The following is a 21,641-nucleotide window of genomic DNA, read 5'->3' as shown; positions in this document are numbered from 1 at the left end:
ACACAGCTTTGGAGCAGTGCCGATAATTACAAGGTAACAAGAGCGTTCACAGGGAGCTTAGATTGCTGGGTCCCCTCTTCAAGATACCTGCCTTACCTTTAACACTTTCCCTCCACTCTGACAGGGACAGTCTGCTCTGATACTTTCTTCAAATGTACCACTAGGAGTACAGCTTTGCCAAGCGGGAGTTTTTGAGGTTGCAGGTCTGTAGAAGTGTGCGAGACATGCGCCAAAGGGTGGGAGCCAGCCACTAGATGGTATCATCCACTTTCTTAGCTGGCTTTGTTTCCTCTGTGGGCTGGCCAACAGCTGGTGATCAGCAAACAGCCTTATAAAGTTTCATCTTGTTGAGCTTTTTTTCTTTCACACAGCATGTCTCAACAAATCACTTCAATAGATCAAATTCTAATTTCAGTTAAGCCAGTGTAAAACCGGAGATTCTCCGATTTCTGACCAACCAAAGCGATCATTTTTCCCTTTAGGTGGTGAGAGCTGATTATAGTGTTCTAAGGGAAAGTTAAGCCATCAGTCTTTTACCCTTGATACTGACAAAAAGCCTGTGTGTTTTTAGGAATGAAGAAGCAAGTAAAAATCAGGGAGTGACTACTATGTTTTAAGCAGCAGCCATGTCACCAAAATGGACTGCAGTCATATTTTGGTTCTAGAGTCTCCCGTAAATTAAGGAATTCAGACCTAAATACTTCATTGCCAGCAATGTACTGAAGAACATATTTGAAGTTTTGTTTTCCTTCCATTTCTTTGAGAGATTTGATAATTTCCTTCATGTTGTTTAGGTAGTTCTTGACAGGAGAGAGCAAAATCTGTGGCAAAAAAATTGTACCTACTGAGAAAGGATTACCTTGAGTCTCTGAATTTTCCAGTAGGACCTGAAGATACTATATGTAATTCTTCTAAGAATGAAATTGTTTTCAGGGATTTCACATGCTGTGTGGCCTTTGGAAATGTGGAGGCTAATTAAGGATTAATTAAGCTAGGGGTAATCTCTTTCCCTCCTTCCCTTTCCATCATCTAATTATTTGTCACATGAATAAAGGCCAGGGCAATATAACAAGTATCATAAAGAGAGTCTAATTTCTGCCTGTTTAAACATGTTACTGTTTATTGTGTGATGACCCTCTCAAAAATTATGTAATTATTTCTGGATATTGCTTATATGACAGCATAATTATAAAGCTAAATACACTGTTTTGCATACATGTTTCTCATTTACCATATTTGAGCACTTTTGAGCACTGTTACTCCCTTTGTAAAGATAAGCTATTTTTCAAGTGTTATGTATGTTTAGAGGGCAACAGGGCTGATGGACAGAGTAGGTGAAGTGACTCACAAATTGGTTATCTCAGAAGCTAGACACAGTAAGTTCGTGAAGAATTTTTACTCTGAGAGGGCAACTCTGAGCTCAGATTAGAATAAAACGAGCGGGGATGAAAAGTGTTAAGACTTCTCAGAGTCAGATAGCAACTGAAAGCAGTAGTCTAGAAGACTAAAAATTGGAAGAGGGCTTTTGGAAGAGCCAACACCTTTTATTTGTTAAGTGCAACATAATAAAGAACAAGGGAAGAAAGTAAGGGGCCTGCATCTGCTCCCACATACAAAACTGTTCAATCTCCATAATCTGGAAGTCAGCAGACAAGTTATTTACTGCCCTGTGAAGCTTACCAACACATTCTTTTATGACAGTACATAAATCTGCCACTGGACTATGTTAGTTGTACAGAGTCTTCAACTTTATTGAGCTACATGCATGTTTCATTAGACCTACAAAGCGTGAACGTGATGACTTTTTTCAGAATGATGTAACTAATCTCTAGATCAAATTTTTCTTTAGTTCAGTTTTCTGGTGGCTGTGTCAAAAGCAGGTTTTGGAAATGAAAATTGCTAATGACAAGAATACTGTTTCAAATTAAAAAGGCAGTATTGTACTTTTATACTTTTAATACATCCTCAACTGTATCGTTAAAGATTGGGGAATCATTGCTTGGTCCCTGAAGTGAGTTTTTCATCATATGGTGCTCTCTGGCAGAGGGAAGTAATGGGGCTAGGAAGGCATTACCATTACACTTTCAAGGCATGACATTAATGAGTAAGGTATTGACTCCAGAACAAAATGATACAGAGTGGAGTTAAGAGGCAATGAAATACTGCAAGCTAATGGAAGAGTCCAGTATTGTTTATAGATAGTTGAGTTTAGTCAGCAATTTTTGATACTGATTTTTTTTTTCAGATTCATTGCTGTCCAAAAGAATCATAGAATCATAGAATCATAGAAGTTGTGGTATGTAATAAGAAATTAATAGTATAGGGTTGCTGTAGCCATGATGGCCTACAGATGAAACCAAACAATGCTGATAGAGATAGTTAACATCTTTTATTAACTCTACTCCAAGGTACAGGTTTGTCTTAAGTTGTCTAACCAACTAACATAAATTAAACTTAGAGCAATTATTTTCAAACTGTAATTAACCTAATGTTTCTTGCTTCTGTTTTAGATCTGAAAAAGTTTTCTGTGATCACAGTGTGTCATTTTTTTCCTGACTGATGTGCTGAAGATACTAACTTCTTACAAACTTTACTTCATTAAGAAATATGAGCAGTTCTTCCTTTTCATACATCTGCTTGCAGTAGAAAATATGATAGAGGAAGGAATGTATTTCATGGGGCTACTTTTAAGTTAATCACGGACAGGTTTTCTTTGACATTTCTTGAGTGCATGTAACTCTGGATGTATGTGCACACACAGAAAAAGGTATAAAATAAAAGTAGCAGTTTGTCAGAACAAATGCATATAGCTGCACTATCAACACTGGGCTGTCATTACTGATGGCTGCTTCTTTGTCCACGGAAGCCACAAGAGTCATTAGTGTTTCCATGCTAACGCAACAGTCTCTGGCTAGGAACTGTGCAGGCTGACTGCATGTGTTTGGACTGGTCATTTTAAGGAGTTATATTCAAAAATACATTTTAAATTAGAAAATACGGAAGTTAGGGTTCCCACAGCCCCAAAGTGTTTTCTGTGTGTTGTGCTCATACTTCAGTCTTTGTCTTTCTAAATGTGTTGTTTAGTGTGCATATATACGCTTATATAAATTTACACACAAACCAACAAGACTAAGTTAACATTGCTGTGAAAATTTTAACACCATCATACATAGACTGAAGGTGTTATACCAAACTTCTTAGAAAGAACAGGAATCTCTGACATAAGTGGAAATACACAGTTGTATAGAGAATATAATCTTGGAGTTTTTTGCTTGTTTGGTAGATTTTCTTCTAGGATTAGCAAGAACAGAAAATAGTTATTAATATAGCTTTCTGAAGAGCTGTTTTTATCACATAAGCCATAAAGCTATTTCTGAATGTGGTTACATAAGTGGAGTAGGGCAAAGTGTGGTTCAGACAAGTATTTCGTAAAGCATCACACAAAGAACAAGTCCATGTGATCACTGGGTACAATGTTAAAACTAGGCTGCAGTTCAGCATACTGGGGAGACTTAAGAGAAAGAGTACAAAAGTTCAAGCTCTGTTTTGGGGTCAAAAATGTAGGGTTTCAGCTGCTTTTTGGCAACTTTCCTGGAATATGAAATTTTACAGACAGGAATTCAGATACTTGTTTAATATAGTAGCCAGATGTTTAAAATTGTGCTATCTCCCAGTTAGAAAACTAAAATTCAAGCTCCTATCTAGAGGTGTAAATATTCTGTACAAATTAGAATATATATAATACATATAATTGTATAAAATTATCTATATATGCTGAGTAGACTGTAACTTTTGAAACCTGAATATTTCACTTACATGCATTAGCAACAGGGGAGTAGGCAGTGATGGCGGCATTGATATTGGCAGGTTATAAGTAGAAGGGTAAAAGACTGTTAAAACCAGCCAGAGCAAAGCCAGGAAATGCACTGGTGAATATGTGTCTTAAGCAGATCTGTACCATTTTTCTCTAGTCATTAGTAGCACCTTGTAAGTGAGCTGTGCAGCATTATTGACACAGAGATGTATAGCGTATTCAGTATATGATTTGACAATGTAGCTGAACCAGTTTAGTTGCCAGCTTGTGCTAGCAGCAGCATTCCCTTGCTTCCCTCCCTGCTCATATTCATATGCTCCCACACGTCCCTCCCGCCATCACTGGCGGTCATCCGATCCCACAGTGACCTGTTCTGCAGGAGTGAGCTAGAAGAAAGTTAACTCAAAAGGAAGAAAAAGAAAAAAAGAGAAGTGCTAGTGGGAATTTGGGGCAGGTGGAGAAGTGAAATGCAGATTTTCTTCTGGGGAGCCGCTAGCCTTTGCACTGCCTTGGCAATATTGTTGTAGGGTGCTGCTGGATGGTTGTAATTTGACCAGTATGGCAAACAAAACCTTCTCTCAATGCAAGTCTCGTTGAAGGTACAGATTCACCTCATTTTGTCTCCGTGATTGATCTATTTGGCCCCATCACCATAATTTTAGGAGCACCTGACAGCAAGGCACCCTTCAGGGCAGGGCTGTTACCTGCATTTTACATATGAGAAATTGAGGCCTAAAGAAGCTAAGTGACCTGTTAAGATAACATAGAAAGTCTGTGACAGAGCAGGTAGTTGGATCATGTTCTCCTAGATCTTGAGTCAAGTAATCTAGCTCCTGGATCCTTCTGCTACCTGTGAACCTTTTTGGCAAAAAGGGGAATTGCACAGACTGTAGTAATTCCTGTAAGTTTTTAAGCACCTTTGTGTGTGAATACAAGTTCTAAAATCCTGGATCTGTTGAAGTTAAAACCCATCTTGCTGTTGACTTTAGCGGGATTCAGATCTTAGTGAAAATACATGCTTACAGTTAGTAGAAGCTTGTAGCATCAAAATATTCTGACATTAGCATAGTAACCCATGGAAATTACCACAAATAGAAAGGCTAGAAGAACTTTATTTGAATGTTGATTCTCATATACTGTATAAAAACATAATTCTGTTTGCCACTCATTGCCAACTCCACACAAATTTCCCAATTTAATCCCAGTTTTGTAACTTTTATTAGATTGGCTTTTTGGCAGAGTTACTCTAAATCCAGTTAGCAGTTTATCTAAGAAACTGGCATATATTGCATCTCAGTGTCTGTTTCCAAGCTATAACACTCCTTGGCTTCAACGTCTAATGTAGGCTACTCTGACTGAAATCTTCTGTTTATTTTGGATTCTCACTCTCCCCCCCTCCCTCTCTCTTTCAGCAGTGAGAATCAAAAACCAACAGATCTAATATGCATGCTTTTCTTCACTTATCATGTCCCATGGAGAGGTATCACTGAAGCGACTTATTTCTTGCAGTTGGGCCCTCTTACATGGCACAAGGCATGAATATCATGCTATCCAAATGTAAGCACAAACCTTTGAAGAGTCTAGCAAGTCATCTGTGGTACACAGCTAGACAATATTCAAAATACAGTTCAGCTCAAAGTGATAGAGCAAGAGGAAAACAGAAGAGAAAGCAAATGAGGTTTGCATCTCCAACTCCCACAGACTTATCAGCTGGAGCGAGCAGCTTGTGTGTGTGTGTGAAAACATGAGGAGCTCAGGTTCCCTTTCCTAGGTGATGGGTTCCCTTTCCTAGGTGATGAGTTCTGCAAGCCAGGATCCCTACCAGGAAAACCCGTCTGTACTTTGTTGCTGATTAGATCTAGATCTTGAGAAGACAGCTACAAGTGGTTGTTCAACTATTCATTCCCACGATTATTGGGAGTTTATACCTATTAATGTCAAGATCTGGTAATTTGTCTTGGACAGGTTCTTAAATCTCTTCTCATTTCTAGTACAGAGCAAACAAGCTTCTGTGAGGACTCCTTGGGGTTTAATTCCCATCCTTAGTCCAAAATTGCCTACGTTTGCTGACCTTTGGGAGATAATGTGAAGCTTGTTTTTGAGCAAGATTTTTGGAGTGATTGAATTAAGTGTAATTCTTGTGCTCTGGGGAACAGAGCTCTTGGTGATTCTTGCGACCCTTCTGAGGCTGACTGCTTAGTATGCAAACTGCAAGGAGATGATTCTGTTTGATCAGTGTTGAGGTGTTAGTGGTGATGTGGCCTGTGTGATGAGTTGTGTTCTGCATATGGCTTTACAGGCCGTGGTTTTTAATGATCTAAAAGCTTTTGGACAAACCCTGCATCTCTTCTGCTCTGAAATCTGTTATAAAGCATTCCCTAGCAAAAGTAAAGAATATTCATGTGAGGGCTGTGCATAATTGTCTAAACAGCTGTAGCTTTACTCTTTGTCCTAAAAATAAGGCAGTGACCACGCTGCTATCTGGGTCTTACATAAGACGCAACCAACCAGCATTGCCACATGATATTCTTCATAGTAAATGACAGAGATATGTGAGCACAATTTGTAGTTCTTATAACCAAAAGGTATAAACCAGGCCCAGGTACTTAACTCTCCTTTATTATTGCACAGTTAATTCCTTTATTTTTATTAGTGTCTAGGATTTTGAGGTTTAATTACCTCATTTTTCTATTTTATATTATTTGTACAGTAAAGTTTTGAGGAGATAATATCATTAATTTCTAAGTTTTGCCTGTAAAGCTGAATTTCCTCTATGTATAGTCCCATTGGTGAAGTCTGTAAATGTTTTCAAATACCAGGGTAAAAGAATCAGTTTGCATTACACATTTATATTTTTTTCCATTTACCAAAATCCCCGCAAATTCTCTGCTTGCCCTTTTCTCCCCACACACCTTTTTATTTCTACATGACGTATTCTAACTGAACATTACCAAGATATTTTACTTGTAAGGAAGATAAAAGGCCCAATGGACTAGACTGACAGATTTTGGGAAGTGGAGATAACACTGGCAGTGCTCTCCTTTCATCAAATGGTGCAGTAGCCCAGACAGTCACTGAGGTTATGAGACTTGGATGCTTTGTCTCAGAGGATTTCAACCTCAGTCTCCAAGAGGAAGCTCTGAGCTCCATGCTAAGAAAACATTATGGGGGCGGAGACGAGTGGACAGGGAAGTTCTTTGTCCTTCTTGTCCTCTTTGACTTTGCAGAAATACTGAAACATCCATTACAGCAAGGACAAGAATCCAGGTGTTTATCCTAGTTCCTAGGCAGGAGAGTGAGTCTCTTTTTCTTTCTCTCTCTCTCTCTCTCAGTCTGTCTCTGTTTCTTTTCTCCACACAACTGGAAGAAAGGATTCTAGCAGCTTCCTCAAACAACCCTAACCATTAAGCTGAAATGCTCTCTGAAATGTCCTGCTAAAGGAGGTCCTGTTCCACACTGCCTGGAAGTCTTAAGTTTTATTCATTGAGCTGGAGAAGGTGAGAGAAAGGCTCAGGTCTCCTGTTAAGGGAGCTATTCTGAAAGGTGGAATTTCCAGATTTTTATCCTGCTGATAAAGAATGCTTAATTATTTGTGCAACCTGGGACAGCACCAACAGTACACATACCCACTGGCAAGGAGTTAGGCTGTCCTTACGGGAGTTAAGAGTTATGAATTCAACTGGCCAAGGAAGAAACTGAGTTAAGTCTCCTATATCCTGGGATTTGTCCTAACCTCTTCCTGCAATTGCCTAAAGCTAATCCTCATTTAGTCTTTCTTCTGTTTGAAAGAACTGAGCAAATCTGACTGAAGACGTTTGGTATAACTGAACCTCTTTTTTTCAATGCTCCTAATTGTGATGAAATTTCACCTGGCAATATAGCATACTACCATCTGCATAAATGACAGGTATGGTGTTTTTTTCTGGTAAAAATGACAGCTTGTTAGTGCATGTACTTGATCAAAGTTGCAGCTAGAATCTTAGCAAAATCATATTTGTATTTCTGTCAGCACTGCATGATTATCATAGCTGTAGAAGACCAGAGACTAATCTGTTCTGTCTCGTGCAACATCAGCAAAACTACCAACTATGTTCTGATTCTGGATTTTTTTATGGTTGGTGATGAATGATGTACTGGATGAAACAGAAGGAGTACATCTGGATTATAAGATATCATGCTGAGTGCATAATGCTGACACTTTAGGAAAATCTTGACTTGTAAGCTAAACACTTTTCATATGGAAGTCAATGATAGATAATAAATAGAGCACCAGGATGTAAATCACTCATGTCATTGTTGCACTTTATGTAGTAATATAAGACAATACCAGTATTTTAAGACACAGACTTGTCATCTGCAGCTTTCATTCTAGATGATCCCTACGTGCTCTGTAGATACTGTAAATGGGACCAAATGCTGCTATTGAAATACGGGGTTACAATACAATTCTCTAAATAAAAATATGCTATAGGACACATTTTATGAGAAGGAATTCTTAAAATACCATGTAGAAAATACAAAGAAGCCAACACTTTGAGATTCTTATTGGATGCTGTACTCCATTCAGTATGCAGTGATCTCTCATACAGAGGAGAGTTACATTTGTATTTATGAGAAAGTGAGTAAGAAGCCCTTCCCTACCATTATAATAATCAATTTAATGCAGATATGCTATATATAGGATGAAAATGTCTCCTTTTAAATTCTGTGGTAACTACAAGAGGAAAAAACAGGACAAAATCTATGGGTGTGAATCCAGTACTCCAACATATTATTCACACGATGTTGATTGTTCTATAAATGGCAAAGTGATAGGAATTTTGGAAAATACTATGCATCCTTTCATCTCTTTAAATAATCACTGCTTTCACTGAGGAGAAAACTCAGACTTGAATTTGCTGGGGTCAGTCTGAGCAGTGGTTTTCCTGGATGTGGAAGAATAAAATCAGAAGTGATTAAAGATGGGAACTGAGGGGAAAATGAGGGAACTTATATTGAGCAATCCTAAAATTGTTTTCTAGTTCATTACCATTGGCATTCTAACTACCATAACAATTAGAAAAGTGCCAGCTTTGAAGTTTTTCAGTGTTTGGGGGATTTGGGAATCAAGATTTTGGTTTAGTCTCATACAGAATAGCAAATAAGTGTATAAATAACTTCTGCTGTCAGCAGATAACTTTGACACTAGTAGGATCATTGTTTCTAAAGGGGTTATCATGCAGTTAACTCGAAAGACTGATTGGTATTTCACAGTAGCTCTCTAAATAATTTGTCTTACTACCATAGCAAGTACAAATTGTAACACTTGTGATTCATCTGTGAAACATACTGCTTGCCAGTTGTTTTACTCAAAGTGCTTTGGCAGCATGATCTGTCAGAAAGAAAGGTCAACAGCAAAATTAAAAAAACAGGGATTACACTGCAGTTGTCCACAGAGGGTAATTTACTCCAGAGACTCCATGGCTTTTTGCTTATCTTTGCATGTTCTCTGTCAGAAGGGCTAATAGACCTTGTGAAAAGTTCCCTTGTTGATGACAGATCAGGGTAAACCATTATTTGCTGCGTTAAGCCTGAGCTGGTGGGACAGCTGTGCGGGGCTCCGTGGCCAAGGTGAGAGTAGCATAACCACCTACAGACAGAAAGCTATCTAGCAGTCCTTAGTGTGTCCTACTGTTATTTGAGGGTGGTTGAACCTGATTTACAGTGATTTCAACCTCAAAATATTATTTCATTTTTTATTTCTTCTTTAATTTCATAGACACTGCCCAGATCCGGTGAATTGATTGATTCCAGTTAAGAATGAACTGATACTTAGTTCCTTGAACTGTGTAAAAGGCTTGTTATTTTGCTAAACTCTAGTAATGCTAGGCCTAAAGTTCGGTGTATGCCAGTAACAGCTACCAAAAACTTTATTAAGTTCCTACCAAGTCCCTGTCAATTCATATAAGTTGGGAGATTTGGAAAAATAGGTTTAATGCTAAAAATTGAATACTGCATTTTAGTTCAACCAAAGCAAAACCAGAAACCATTTCTTAAACAGTTTGATTACTTTACTCCTTAATTTGTCTTAAAAATATACAGTGTATGAATGTGTATCTGTGCAATGAGTTGAGCAACTTGTAAAGTGAAAAAATGAGATCCAATGTGTAGAAGCTTCCATGAAAAGAAAAAAGTTTTACATTCCCACTGGTCTCTAATAGAGATGATCAGAAATTAAAAATGCTACTCAGTCACAAAGTAAACCCTCTACAACTGCATCCCCTCATACTTCCTATTTAAAGCTCCAGTTAGCTATTCCAAACCAGTACTTACCACAAAACTTTACTCTGCAAAGTAGTGTCGCAGCTCAACCACACAAACACCTTTTGTTTCACAAGTCATAATACATATCTTGTTCATGAGTGAAATTTATTCTAATAACACTCGATTTTCTTACCTGCTGACTACTTTGTTGATTAACATCCTCTCTGAAATGCAGTTTTCTTTCTAGGTCCTTTACAAGTGCAGCTTTATTTTCCCGAATAGAATCATCTGTTGCTAATGGCAGAGGCTTCAGATTTTTCTTTGTTAATCCCTGGGTTGGGCTATTAAAAGAAAATTCTGATACTAATATGCAGCAACCAGTATATATATTTTTTTTTCACCTGTGTGATATGATATGTTACGCTTCAGTTGTCTGGAGGAACCTATTATTTATTTATGTAGAAGCCAAAGCACAATATGGGATTTGATTTTTTTTGGTACTGTTTTAATGGTGCGTCCTATTCCCATGCCAGTAGGAATTAAGGACACACGTCTTAAAGAGAATAAGCATTATAATACTATAATAAGCAGCTAAGTTCCATTTATATTTATCCTGGAATAATGATGTCACAATGAATGCTAAAGAAATGTGTATAGGTGTTACCATAGGTATACAATTTGTACATTTTACTGTATCAGGCAATAATTTAAAAGTTAATACAATTTCTCATTGATCTTTATCTCACATCTTCATTGATCATTTACTCTTTCCATGAACTTTTACTGCTTTCATTTCTCTCACCCTTTTATGACACCTAACATCAACAGTTATTTTTATTTTTATTTTTATTTTTTTTATTTTATTTTATAGATGTCTGCTTTATTTTAGTAAGGTTTGAAAATAGTTAAATTCTTAAATAAGACTGTTGGGAGACTGTGAGAGTGCACTGCTGAAGCACAGCAGCCACACACTACTAGAGAGGGTGCAATGTTCCAGTAGTTTACCAGGAGTTGGCATCTTAATAACAAGGGGTCTAGGTAAAAGGCATAACTAATGATTGCTGTGCAAGATATCTTCCTTTTGTTGTTCTGCAGACATAGTGATCTCTCACTGCTTTTGTAACCAGAATTATTATAATTGATAATGCCAAAAAAGGAAGCTGAAACTTCAGTAGATATTCACAGATTAGCACAGACATTGTTCAGGTTCCTTCCTGATCTTTTGTGCCCTCACTTTGACTGTCTCCCATGTGGAGATCTAGATTTGAATCTTAGCACAATGAGCTCTAGTTATGGGGGAATTCAGCTCTGGGCTGGGACCCAGGAAAGGTGAAATGAAGAAAACAATATTTAACTACTCTACCTGGTAGGCATATTGTAAGGATTTATTTGGTAATGCGTGTACAACAGTTAGAAAAAGTAAAGCACTTTGAAAGGGTTAAGTGTCATTAATGCAGAGAGAATAGTGCTTGAGCACTTGTGCACCAGCTCGGAAGGGGAGGGAGTGGATGAGTAGCTGCAGTTGATTTTTGCTTGCTGTTGCAGTGTTGTGAAAGCAGGCCGAAGGCTTGAGTGGGGTATAGTTAAAACCTTCACTGTGAACGTTATAACTTTATTATGTATGCCTGCCTGTGATGCCAGGGCCGTGAAGGACTCCAGGCATGTGCCACAGGGTGATGGCGATTATGTGGCTGTGCTGGGGAACTAGGAAGTCTGGGAGTAGGAGTGCAATAATGGTTTGAAGGCAGGATTTCTTGGCACACAGAATGGTGAATGTTATGCATACAGGGACACTTTTTTCCTGTTATAATTACAGATTGGTTGATGTAGTATCAGCAAAATAGTTAGGAGATTGTGACTTACTGATGGCTATCACTACCTTGAAGCGTACCATTGGTAAAAGGGGGAAATATTCCTTACTTTGTGCGGGATTTGGAATTCTGTGGATGAAAAGTTGTATCAATCTACTGGTGCTAGCCGTGCTAACATAGGGTTCATGCAGTACACAAAAGGGATATTAATTTCAACTCTACTAGGAAGGAAGGAACTCTTAAGGCCACAACCTTTCCAGTACATCATCATCCTTATTTGCTTGTATGGTGGTAGCCATTTTGTCACAGAAATCATGCTGGCTTTCAATTAAAATATTTATGTGCAAAACATTAACTCTCCTGAGATTTTTCTGGGGGACTTTAAATATAGAAAGTATTGCAACCAGAAAAAAAAAACCTTTACATAAGTTATTTCTTAGATTTACCTGGACTAAGAAATAACTTACATTATGAGGTACCTTTTAAAACTTTAGTCGTTGCTTACAATAGGTAAGAATGTTTTTATAGCTCATATAGACACATGATCTTGGAGTGACTTATCCTGCAAGCTCATGAAATCTCCTATCTCACACTAGTACAGTGTTATGAATCTGTGAGCCCCCAAATTCTTGTATATATCTGTTCATAAACTCCCATTTCTCTATCTTGAATTTATCTTACCTTTGATGCATCTTACTATAGAAGCTACTATCTCTTCCTTTCTTAACTGAATGTAAAGGTTAGATGAAATGACCAGAATATATGAATAACTCGCTTTTCTATTTTACGAATGACTTGCATTTCAACAAGCTCCCCACTGAACCCTTGAGCAGAAATACATCTTAGTTTCCTTTATGAGTATTTCTTGCCCCTGCTTCTGCACATACTGTTTATGCTACTTACGTGGCTGGTGTACTTCTGGGCAGTCCCATAGCATTGGTTGATGGCACAGTAGGAAGTGAAGGAAGAACAGCACTAAGGAAAGCTACTGGATTCTGAATCCGGCCAGTTGGGGAGAGAGGAGCAGGAGTCACACTCTGCGGCTGAAACTGTTTTACACTAGATGTAGAAAGTGTTAATGGAGGCACCATAGATTCTTTAGGGCTTGGTAGAGACTGTTCACTTTTGCTTGTAAACCCTCCTGAAGACCTTGATTGGGCAGGTGAAGGATTTCCTGTGAAATTTTCCTTGTTATTTGTTCTTTGAGTTCCTTGAGGGACATTGCTGAATGTTGTAACTGAGGAGCTAGAAGAGGAGCTGGTGGGCGGTGTGGTTTGTGATGGTAGGAACTGCTTAGGTCGGGTATAGCTGAATGCTTGTGAAGCAGAGGCTTTGCTTTGTTTGTACATAGTTGAGGTGGACTGTTGATGGAGTGAAGTAGCAGAATTCAGTAAAGCTGTATTGAATGACAACTCTCTTGTAGATGTCTGATGCACCTGCTGTTGTTCAAGCAAGACCTGGTTGTGGAGCTGTTTTAACTGGGTCTGATCACTGCATGTAAAACAAAGATGAACAAAATTGGTCATGAGCCCTGAACATGCTGGCTGACTACAATTCCATATGTGAATTGCGAGAAAAAAATTCTATGTCCTGTGATACAGTAAGAGGTAGGGGAAACTGCTACATGACATATTCTTTAACAGTATGAGAAGAGCATAATGTTAGTTTGCTACTAAAATAAACTTTTCCTTCCTCTCCCCTTCTTTGCCAGGGGCACAAAAGCTTTTTGTCTGAAAATTGTTTGACTGAAGATGATTCTTACATTTTAACACATGAAATATAAATATAAACTTTACTTGATGAAAGATATTTAATGGAAAGCATTGTCAAATTCTGCTGTATGTCACCTTTGTACCTCTCTGCTTGTGTAACTAAGAGTAGGATTTGGTTTATCGGATTTTAAATGAGCGTTTGTAAGCCAGGTTGCAGTTATTTAGCTCCTGTTAAAGTGGGTTCTGAAACCAACATTTTGGCTAATAAAGCTTTGTAATAATCCACCAAAAGAGATACTACCAATGTAGTTTAGGTGGTGTTGACATTCAGTGACAGGCAGCAGTGCATCATTCAGAGAGGACTTGCATTTCATGCAATTGTTGTTTCCTAGATGCTCTCTACTCTGTATGTCTTCAGGGCTTTTTTACTTCGCAATTAAGGAAAATTATTTTGCCTTGTCAAGCGGTTTATTTAGTTATTATGTATATGGAAATACAGCATATGGAAAACTGGCTAACTTTTCCCCTTCCAAAACCAAAAAGGACATAGAGGATATGGAAAATGATCATGTAATAAATTACCGAGTATTAAATAACTATGTTAAAAAGTGAAAAATGTAGAAGTAGAGACCAACCACAACTAGTACTGACAAACCAAATACATGAAGTCAACAGAACTTCTTTTTATTTAAAAGAATTATTGTTTCTATAATGTACTAAACAAAAATCACATTAAAGGTAGATAACAATAGCAATTTCAGGCTATCAAAAAGTAGAATGTTAGAGAGTGAGAAGTTGTGCAATCCTGATTTTGTGTCCTTCATATATATATCTGCATAATAATGCACTCCTTTTTTACAGTTTTTTTTGGTGGAAGGAGGTTGAGAGAAATTCTGCTTTATCCAAGCATTGGGCAACTTAAATACTGCTTCTGCTCCCCCCTTAAACACACTATAGCTGTGAAAGTAAATAGGACTGTGAATATAGGCTTAACAAATTAAAAAAGCCCGACTGCTCCAAGTTCTTTCTCTGCTACATGGTATGTAAGTTCTGTCTTCTCACTTGTAATGTTTATGCTATGAAATTACATCCCTGCTTAAGAGTACCAATTAATTACTTTATAAAAAGTCCTTCCTGAACCTTTAGTTCAAGCTTCTGCCTATTTAAGAAATGAAATGAAGGACTCTGCATGCTTTTTGTTAAACTAGCTTTGGGAGGTTTCAAAAATGCTGAAAAGGTATTTCTTATGAATGCAGTATGAATTCTATAAATTGTCCTCTAAGAAAACTACACTACTTCTTAAAATTTCCCCTTGAGCTCACAGTGCACTAATCATGCAGGTGCTTTTTAGTTCAAGTGGTTTCACATTATCAAACACTTCAAAGTATTTTATCTGTTTTAGGAGGAGATGACGTTTGTGAGACATGAAAGTCATGAGGCATGGCCTTTGAGACTACAGTTGCTAGCTGGTTGCTAGCCCATACTATGTATAAGACTGAATATGTCTGGTTTTGGCAAAATTGCATACTCAGAATTGAGTAAGATATATTTGAAGAACCTGCTTTTATTTTGCCTGTGTAAAAGCAGTGTTGTTCATCTTTTGTTTGCAGCAGAAAACATTGTGGGATTAAATAAAATTTCAAAGGGAAAACATTTTCCTTTTAAATTTGGAGAATACTTTTCCCAAGAGGGACGTACAGAAAAAAATATCTAGCTCTGTAGAATATGTTTTCTAAGAGTATGGTTAATTAGGCCAGCACCATGTGATACTGACTGTCTTTTTGTTGTGAGTTTTTTGCTCTAGTGCAATAGTGTCCTGGTCTATGAATACTAAATAATATCAGTGATGCTCCTGAGACTTAGGATCCCTTTTACTTACAGCTTTGGTTTAGCCAGTACTGGGGGGGGTTCCTTGGATGGCGATGTTGGCTCTGGTATTTTCATTGGCTGTCCATTCATTCTCTCTTGGAAATAGTTGGGTCTGATTTGGTTTGTAGCGCCAGGTCCATCCTCTGATGATGATTCATTTCCTTTATCATCTTCAGGCAGCTTGAAGTGCACACGGAGACCTATCTTGGAACTTGATCTGGGTTCATTGTGGTTCACAAGAACACCTTCAAGTTTAGGTTTGGGTGTTTGATTTACTACACGATGGGAAGGAGTATGTGGGGGAGGTTGATGTTCAGCAGCAATTAAGTTGATTGAGCTCATTGTGTGAAGGGTAGCAGCATTACTACTGTCTTCAGATGCTGAAATAGCAAATATCAAACTTTTGGTGATATGCAAATACCATAAATTATAGTGAAATGAAATCACAAAAGTTACAGTTGGAAAAACTCACTCTGATGTCCTTCCAGCTGTTGGACCGAGTTGTTTGACATCATTTGTTTAACAACAAATTCCCTTAACAAAGGAATATTGTAAAGGCAGGGGAAAAAGTGACACAGTTCTAGTTTGGAAGATCCAGCAGTGGTCTTCAGCCACGTACGTCCCCTGTGAATTCCACCAGCATCTTTGAAATACAAACTTTCTTTTCAGAGAATTCTCTAACTTTTTAGTTATGAAGAACGCTGCCAGAACTTGAGCTGAATTGGAGTCAACAGTGCACTATACTTTTATGTACTGTACTTTGCTCACCTAACTGCTTAGTGCCTTGGCAGCATAAATCATGTAGGCAATATGAAAGAATCTGTTTTGAGGTTTCCTCCTTTGGGCTCTGCACCAAAGGGTTATTGAAACAGCAAACTAGACAGTCCATAGAGATTCCAAAAATGGCTGTTGCCCAAATCTTGAGGTCAGTAAGAGTTGTGTTTTTGGAAGGACTGTGTGGGATTCATTCCCTAATGTTCCTTGTCCCTTCACATTTCTAATTGGGGAAGGACACTTTGAAAAGACATAGCAATCTGTATGTTCGATAAGCAGCTTGGACTGTACAGTGCAACAGCCTGCTCTGCTTGTATTTACTAGCAAGCAAAGAACTAAAACAAACTCTTACCTTTGACAGTTAAATGAGCTATACTAGATACTGTGCCATATTTATTGCTTGCAGTACAGGTGAAACTGCCCGAATCTTCTGAAAATACTTCAGCAATAACGAGAGTACAAATTTCCTCTGCAAAGCATCAGAGCAGTATTATTACTTGAAGTGAACATGCATTGAACAAACACACAAAGCTTTGACTACCCTCAGGGACATTTCCTTAAGGTTTTCTACCTTGCTCCGTTTGATTTTAGTTTCATCAGTATTATCAATTTTGGCAGCCTTTGTGTGCAGCAGCTGTTATCAGCATTGTCTGCAGCAACTGGTACCTTCTGTGCTCCAGCATGCCCAACGAAAGTGAAGAACAGGTGTCAGCAGTGTTTGGAAAACATTACAAAATGTTTTCCTAATCACATGAAGTACAGACTTTCTCTCTGAAGAACTTAAAATTTAATTTGGAGAAATATAGTGTACTCTATACTCACAACTCACTAAAATATATGTATTTTTATCTCCTTACAGATTGAAAGATTAGTTATAATTAACTGGGAACAATTCAAGTGGAGTCACTCTGTAAGGTGAAGAAATACAAAACACATACATATAGGCTGGTATTTTCCAAAAGTACCAGTGCAGATTTGCAGATAGAGGGGATTGTGCTAATTGTGCTTATAGAAAGTTGTCTTTTCACTTCTTTGTGAAGAAGACTAATGGGCACCAAACGTGCTAGAAAAATTGTACTAGCAAAAATTAAATTCCATCTTGAAAAGTCAGCCTGGGGTTATGACATTCCTGTCTGACCACTATCTGACATGTCCAGGCAGCAGTACCAGCTAATAAATACCTATCGTGATGGGATTTTAAATCTTTCATTTGACCGGGGAGCTGGGATGGGGAGGGAAAGTAACATCTAAAGTGTATTGAAATGTGGGCTGATAGCATTTCTTCAACTAGTCAGTGACTATTTTGCTACCATTTTGCAAGAAACTTTCCTGAATCCCTACAGGATTAGTATTTTACGAGTATTTCTGTAGAAGACCATACCACACTTGAACTTGATTGTTTCATGTCATCACTGAGGAAAATCTAGTAGCAACAAAGAGATTATTTGCTAACAACTATAGGAGAATAATAGTTTATTATAGTACTAGGATTATAGAACTAGTTTAAGGCATTATAGTATCTAGTTTATAGTACTTGGATTTGCCAACCACTGCATGCATGGAAATCCAGATTCCTTCTGAATGAGCAGCAGGTGATGAGGCAGTGACAACTGCACCCAACTGATTACCCTCTAAAAACTGCTTCACATTACTCAGCAGTGATGCCACTGGACAGTAAAGGAACAGCATCAGTGGGTTCTGGTAGAAACTCCATTTATTCATTCCTAAGTCTCAGCGAGAGACATTGCAGAGAGAGGGAGTTTCTTTCAAGATATTTTTTGGGGTAAAAAACTTTTAATAGGGCAAGGAGAAGAATTACAGAAGCTTATATTCCATAAGAATTAATACTCCTTTGGTAATTTTCTGTCTTAAGAGGGGCAGTTTTATATTTTTAATAGTGAAAAGCATAACAGGGAGAGTGATCGTGTTATGGAGAAGTAACCAAAATCTATAAGGCTCCTTTGCTCAAATCATGCAGAGTAGCCTACGTTCTGCTCTGACCCTTGAAATTAGCAAATCCAGCCACTTTTATAGGATTTGCTGGTATCAGGGGTGGAACACCTGATGTGATACTCTCATATTACGCTGGTAGGGAGCAAAGGGAATGGCTGACATGGCTAAACATCTGATGCAATGTTCCTTAACTGGTAAACTAGATAAAAATAGCTCAGTCCTACATCATCTGGTGTACTTCTGAACCTCAGATATACAGGGGACCCTCATACATTAATTTTGTTAATCTTTAGCTCCTAAGGTGGTAACATTTAGGTCCTGAGTTAGAACTGGGTCAAAGCAGAATGGAAACATTATTTTCTTCAAAAGCGATGGAATTAATTAAATTCTATGTTTATGGAACAGTCTACAGTGAAATGCATCTCACTAGTAGCTATAGAACATGGGGAAAAGAAGAAATTATGTTAATTAAATTATGAAGTTTAAATAATTAATATTTTGTGAGGTTAAATCACCACATTTGTATAATTAAAAAAAAAAAGAGCATTTTGATGATCCTCACCTGGTTCAGCCATAGATCGTGGTTCTAAAGGGAAAAAGAGCAGAATTAGTAGATTGAATATACTTACTTTTGCCAATTTTTTTTTTTTCTTAAGCACTAACTATGAAGCTTGATCTTCTCTATATGACAGAATACTCCTTTTGATCCAATTTTCTATTTAAGGGGTGGTGGAGACAGCCAGGCCTTGTATTCAATGGTATGTCAAATCCTCTGAACAATAGGAACACTTACAAATACTTCTGAGAACTTATGAATAGGAAATAAATTCTGCAAGAAGTATTTTTTTGCAATCTTAGTACTACTTTAGTGTGTCTTGAAGACAATTTCTGAAACTATTACACACGTGAAATCAAGTTATGATAAAACATTGTTTCATTTAGGTTTGGCTTAGCGTGGTGTTTAAGGAATTTCTATTGAGTTTTAGCAATTTTAGGATTCCAGTGACTTATGTGAAAACTGCAGATGTTTTGACTACATTTGAAAATTAAAGTGGAAGTATATATTTACAACCTATCATGTATCATGTGCACACACATGTATGTGTGAGCATGCTAACATGTACATCAGGGTACTTTTGTGAATAAATAAGCAATCCGCTGCCCATAAGCACTATTGTAATAGCACTTAACTAAAAGATGAGGGACTTTACGGGCAATGGAACTCTACATAAATGGTGCAAAACCAAAAACAAACAGCAAAAGTAAGGCTGAATTAGAAAAGGACATTGAAGTGGCAAAGGGATCAAAGCAGAAGGCAAAACAATTCAATAGTTTGGGGAATCTCAGACAAATACTACCTGTGAGTATGCTGTTCAATTCATCCACAGTTTTGGCTTCTGGAACCCGGATTTATTGCCATAAATACGGCTTATATAGTTCTTAGCATTGTAATAAGAAATTCAAGTGTTGCTATGTTAGCAATTTTGTTGCTTGCCTATATTTTATTAGACACAATATTTCTACAGAAGAAACATACTTTTCTGTAGTATCCTAAAATCTGGAGAATCTTCTATCAATGTTCCTTCTCTATACCATTCAACCTTTGGGGAAGGAGCTCCTTTCACCCGACATTCAAAGACAACAAGCTGCCCCTCAGAAGCTGAAATATCCTGTAACATCTAATAGAGAAAATGAATAGACAGTCAGTAAATGTCTTATTGGTCTGGAAGTAATACTGATTTCAGTAAGATTTCATAAAGCCACTTAAATCCTTGAATGGCTTAATAAATGCATAATTCCTTTTTTTATCTTTGATAGCTAAAAAATTTAATTCTCTCTCCATACAATTAATTGACCTCTTTAGTTTCAAACATGTCACAGAACGAATTACCTTTGTAAATACAGGAGCAGCAATTATAGGTCTTCCATCCAGTCCTTGCAAATAGTTAGTGGGGCTTTGAGCCTGTAGAGAGCAAAACATCACATGATGATGTTTAGGTGTACAGAGGATATTTTTCCATATACAGGAGAAACATGCTCTTGGAGTGACACAAAAGAGGTTTTGGTAGGTGAAGTCCAAAGCAAAATATTTAACGCAGTGAATAAAAGTTGCTCTGTTGTAGACAACTGGTAGTGATCTTCCTGAATGGGTTACCGCCTGAGTAACAAAAATGCTGTTACTGCCTTATTGCCTTATTGAGTTAATCATGGCAAGGAAAACTTCACTGCGGTGTATTATAACATCTGTCATTAATACTTCACTAAGGCAAATCTACGTAGGCTGCTTGGTGGTAGTGTCCTTTTAAAAATTCTTAGGTACAAAGTATTTATGGATGTTAATAAGGAAAAGTTAAGTCAAGTCATGTGTGTGACTGCTACCGTAATTCTCCTCTTTTGCCAAAACCGAAAAATTTACAGAGGTGGAATATCACCCTATTGATCCTACTGAGTGAAATCAGAATGAAATTATTCTTCTCCTGGAAAACTTCCTTATATAACTTGATTAATAGAGCTTTTCATTTTAGTGAAATAGAAGCTGCCCCAGAACAGCAGAATTAGTGATTCGGTATCTCAGGAAACAGCCAAATTTTATAGATGGTGTCTTATATGCCAACAAGATTAAAAGTGGTAATTTTTGAGATAACTATCACTCTTGACTTAGGCAACCTCTGTCAAAATGGCAAAATGTCGCAAAGGCTTAGTTCCGTTCTCATTGTAGTCAAAAGTAAATATGCATTATTTCACCTTCAGTATCTGTGTTTATTGGTTACCACCTAATTCTAGGCTGTAAACATTGAAAAGGCAGTGTAAAGCGAATTTCTCATTAACTTTTCAGTTTTATTTTTAAGTAAATATGGCTCTTTAATATGCATTATTTCACCTATTCAGTTTCTGTTTATTGGTTACCACCTAATTCTAGGCTGTAAACATTGAAAAGGCAGTGTAAAGCGAATTTCTCATTAACTTTTCAGTTTTATTTTTAAGTAAATATGGCTCTTCTTTCCTATTAGGTAAGAATTCACAGTTACGAATATTCTGATAGTTTGCAACAAAAAGGACTCGAAATGCATGCTAACTTTAATTAGAAACTCTTTGATATGAATATTAAAATGTTATGTGGTAAATAAGCATATCTAGGTACAAAGTAAACATAGTAGTGAAATGATTTAGCTTAAAATAAGTTTCACTGAAAGAAAATGATTTCAGGTGAGTTCTGTAGAAAGGGAGAGGAAAAAGTTACAGGCTGCCGCTATTGAAAGTGAATGAGTCAGTCTGCAATGTGAAGAGGCCAGTGAGTTGACTTACACATCCAAGTGCCCTTCATGGCATGCAGTCTCTGACCTGCTGGAGCGCAGACAGATTCCTGCCGCTGGTTGAGCTAGCAGCAGCTGCTCCTTCTGCTCAGTGCCGCAGAGATGCCTGTAACCTGGGGATGAAAAGTTCCCTTCCCTTTGCCAGGTGCTA

At 37.6% G+C, this 21,641-nt stretch overlaps 1 protein-coding gene across 3 annotated transcripts in view; it reads right to left on the bottom strand.

The window, feature by feature from the left end:
* Positions 1 to 21,641, bottom strand: part of MYPN (myopalladin) — a 79,833-nt gene that overhangs the window by 17,890 nt on the left and 40,302 nt on the right. For all 3 annotated transcript variants that reach the window (XM_009290530.2, XM_009290528.2, XM_009290529.2), the window contains exons 6-12: positions 20,068 to 20,139; positions 19,714 to 19,855; positions 18,739 to 18,762; positions 16,576 to 16,692; positions 15,460 to 15,829; positions 12,772 to 13,359; positions 10,251 to 10,398 (exon numbers count right to left, since the gene is read on the bottom strand). In XM_009290530.2, the coding sequence (XP_009288805.1) occupies positions 10,251 to 10,398; positions 12,772 to 13,359; positions 15,460 to 15,829; positions 16,576 to 16,692; positions 18,739 to 18,762; positions 19,714 to 19,855; positions 20,068 to 20,139 (1,461 nt within the window). The remainder of the gene's footprint in view (positions 1 to 10,250; positions 10,399 to 12,771; positions 13,360 to 15,459; positions 15,830 to 16,575; positions 16,693 to 18,738; positions 18,763 to 19,713; positions 19,856 to 20,067; positions 20,140 to 21,641) is intronic.

This window comes from Aptenodytes forsteri, unplaced genomic scaffold, assembly GCF_000699145.1.
Source record: "Aptenodytes forsteri isolate BGI_AS27 unplaced genomic scaffold, ASM69914v1 Scaffold349, whole genome shotgun sequence".
Lineage (NCBI taxonomy): Eukaryota > Metazoa > Chordata > Aves > Sphenisciformes > Spheniscidae > Aptenodytes > Aptenodytes forsteri.
The sequence above is the reverse complement of the archived record's forward strand: the minus strand, read 5'-3'. Positions and strand labels throughout refer to the sequence as shown.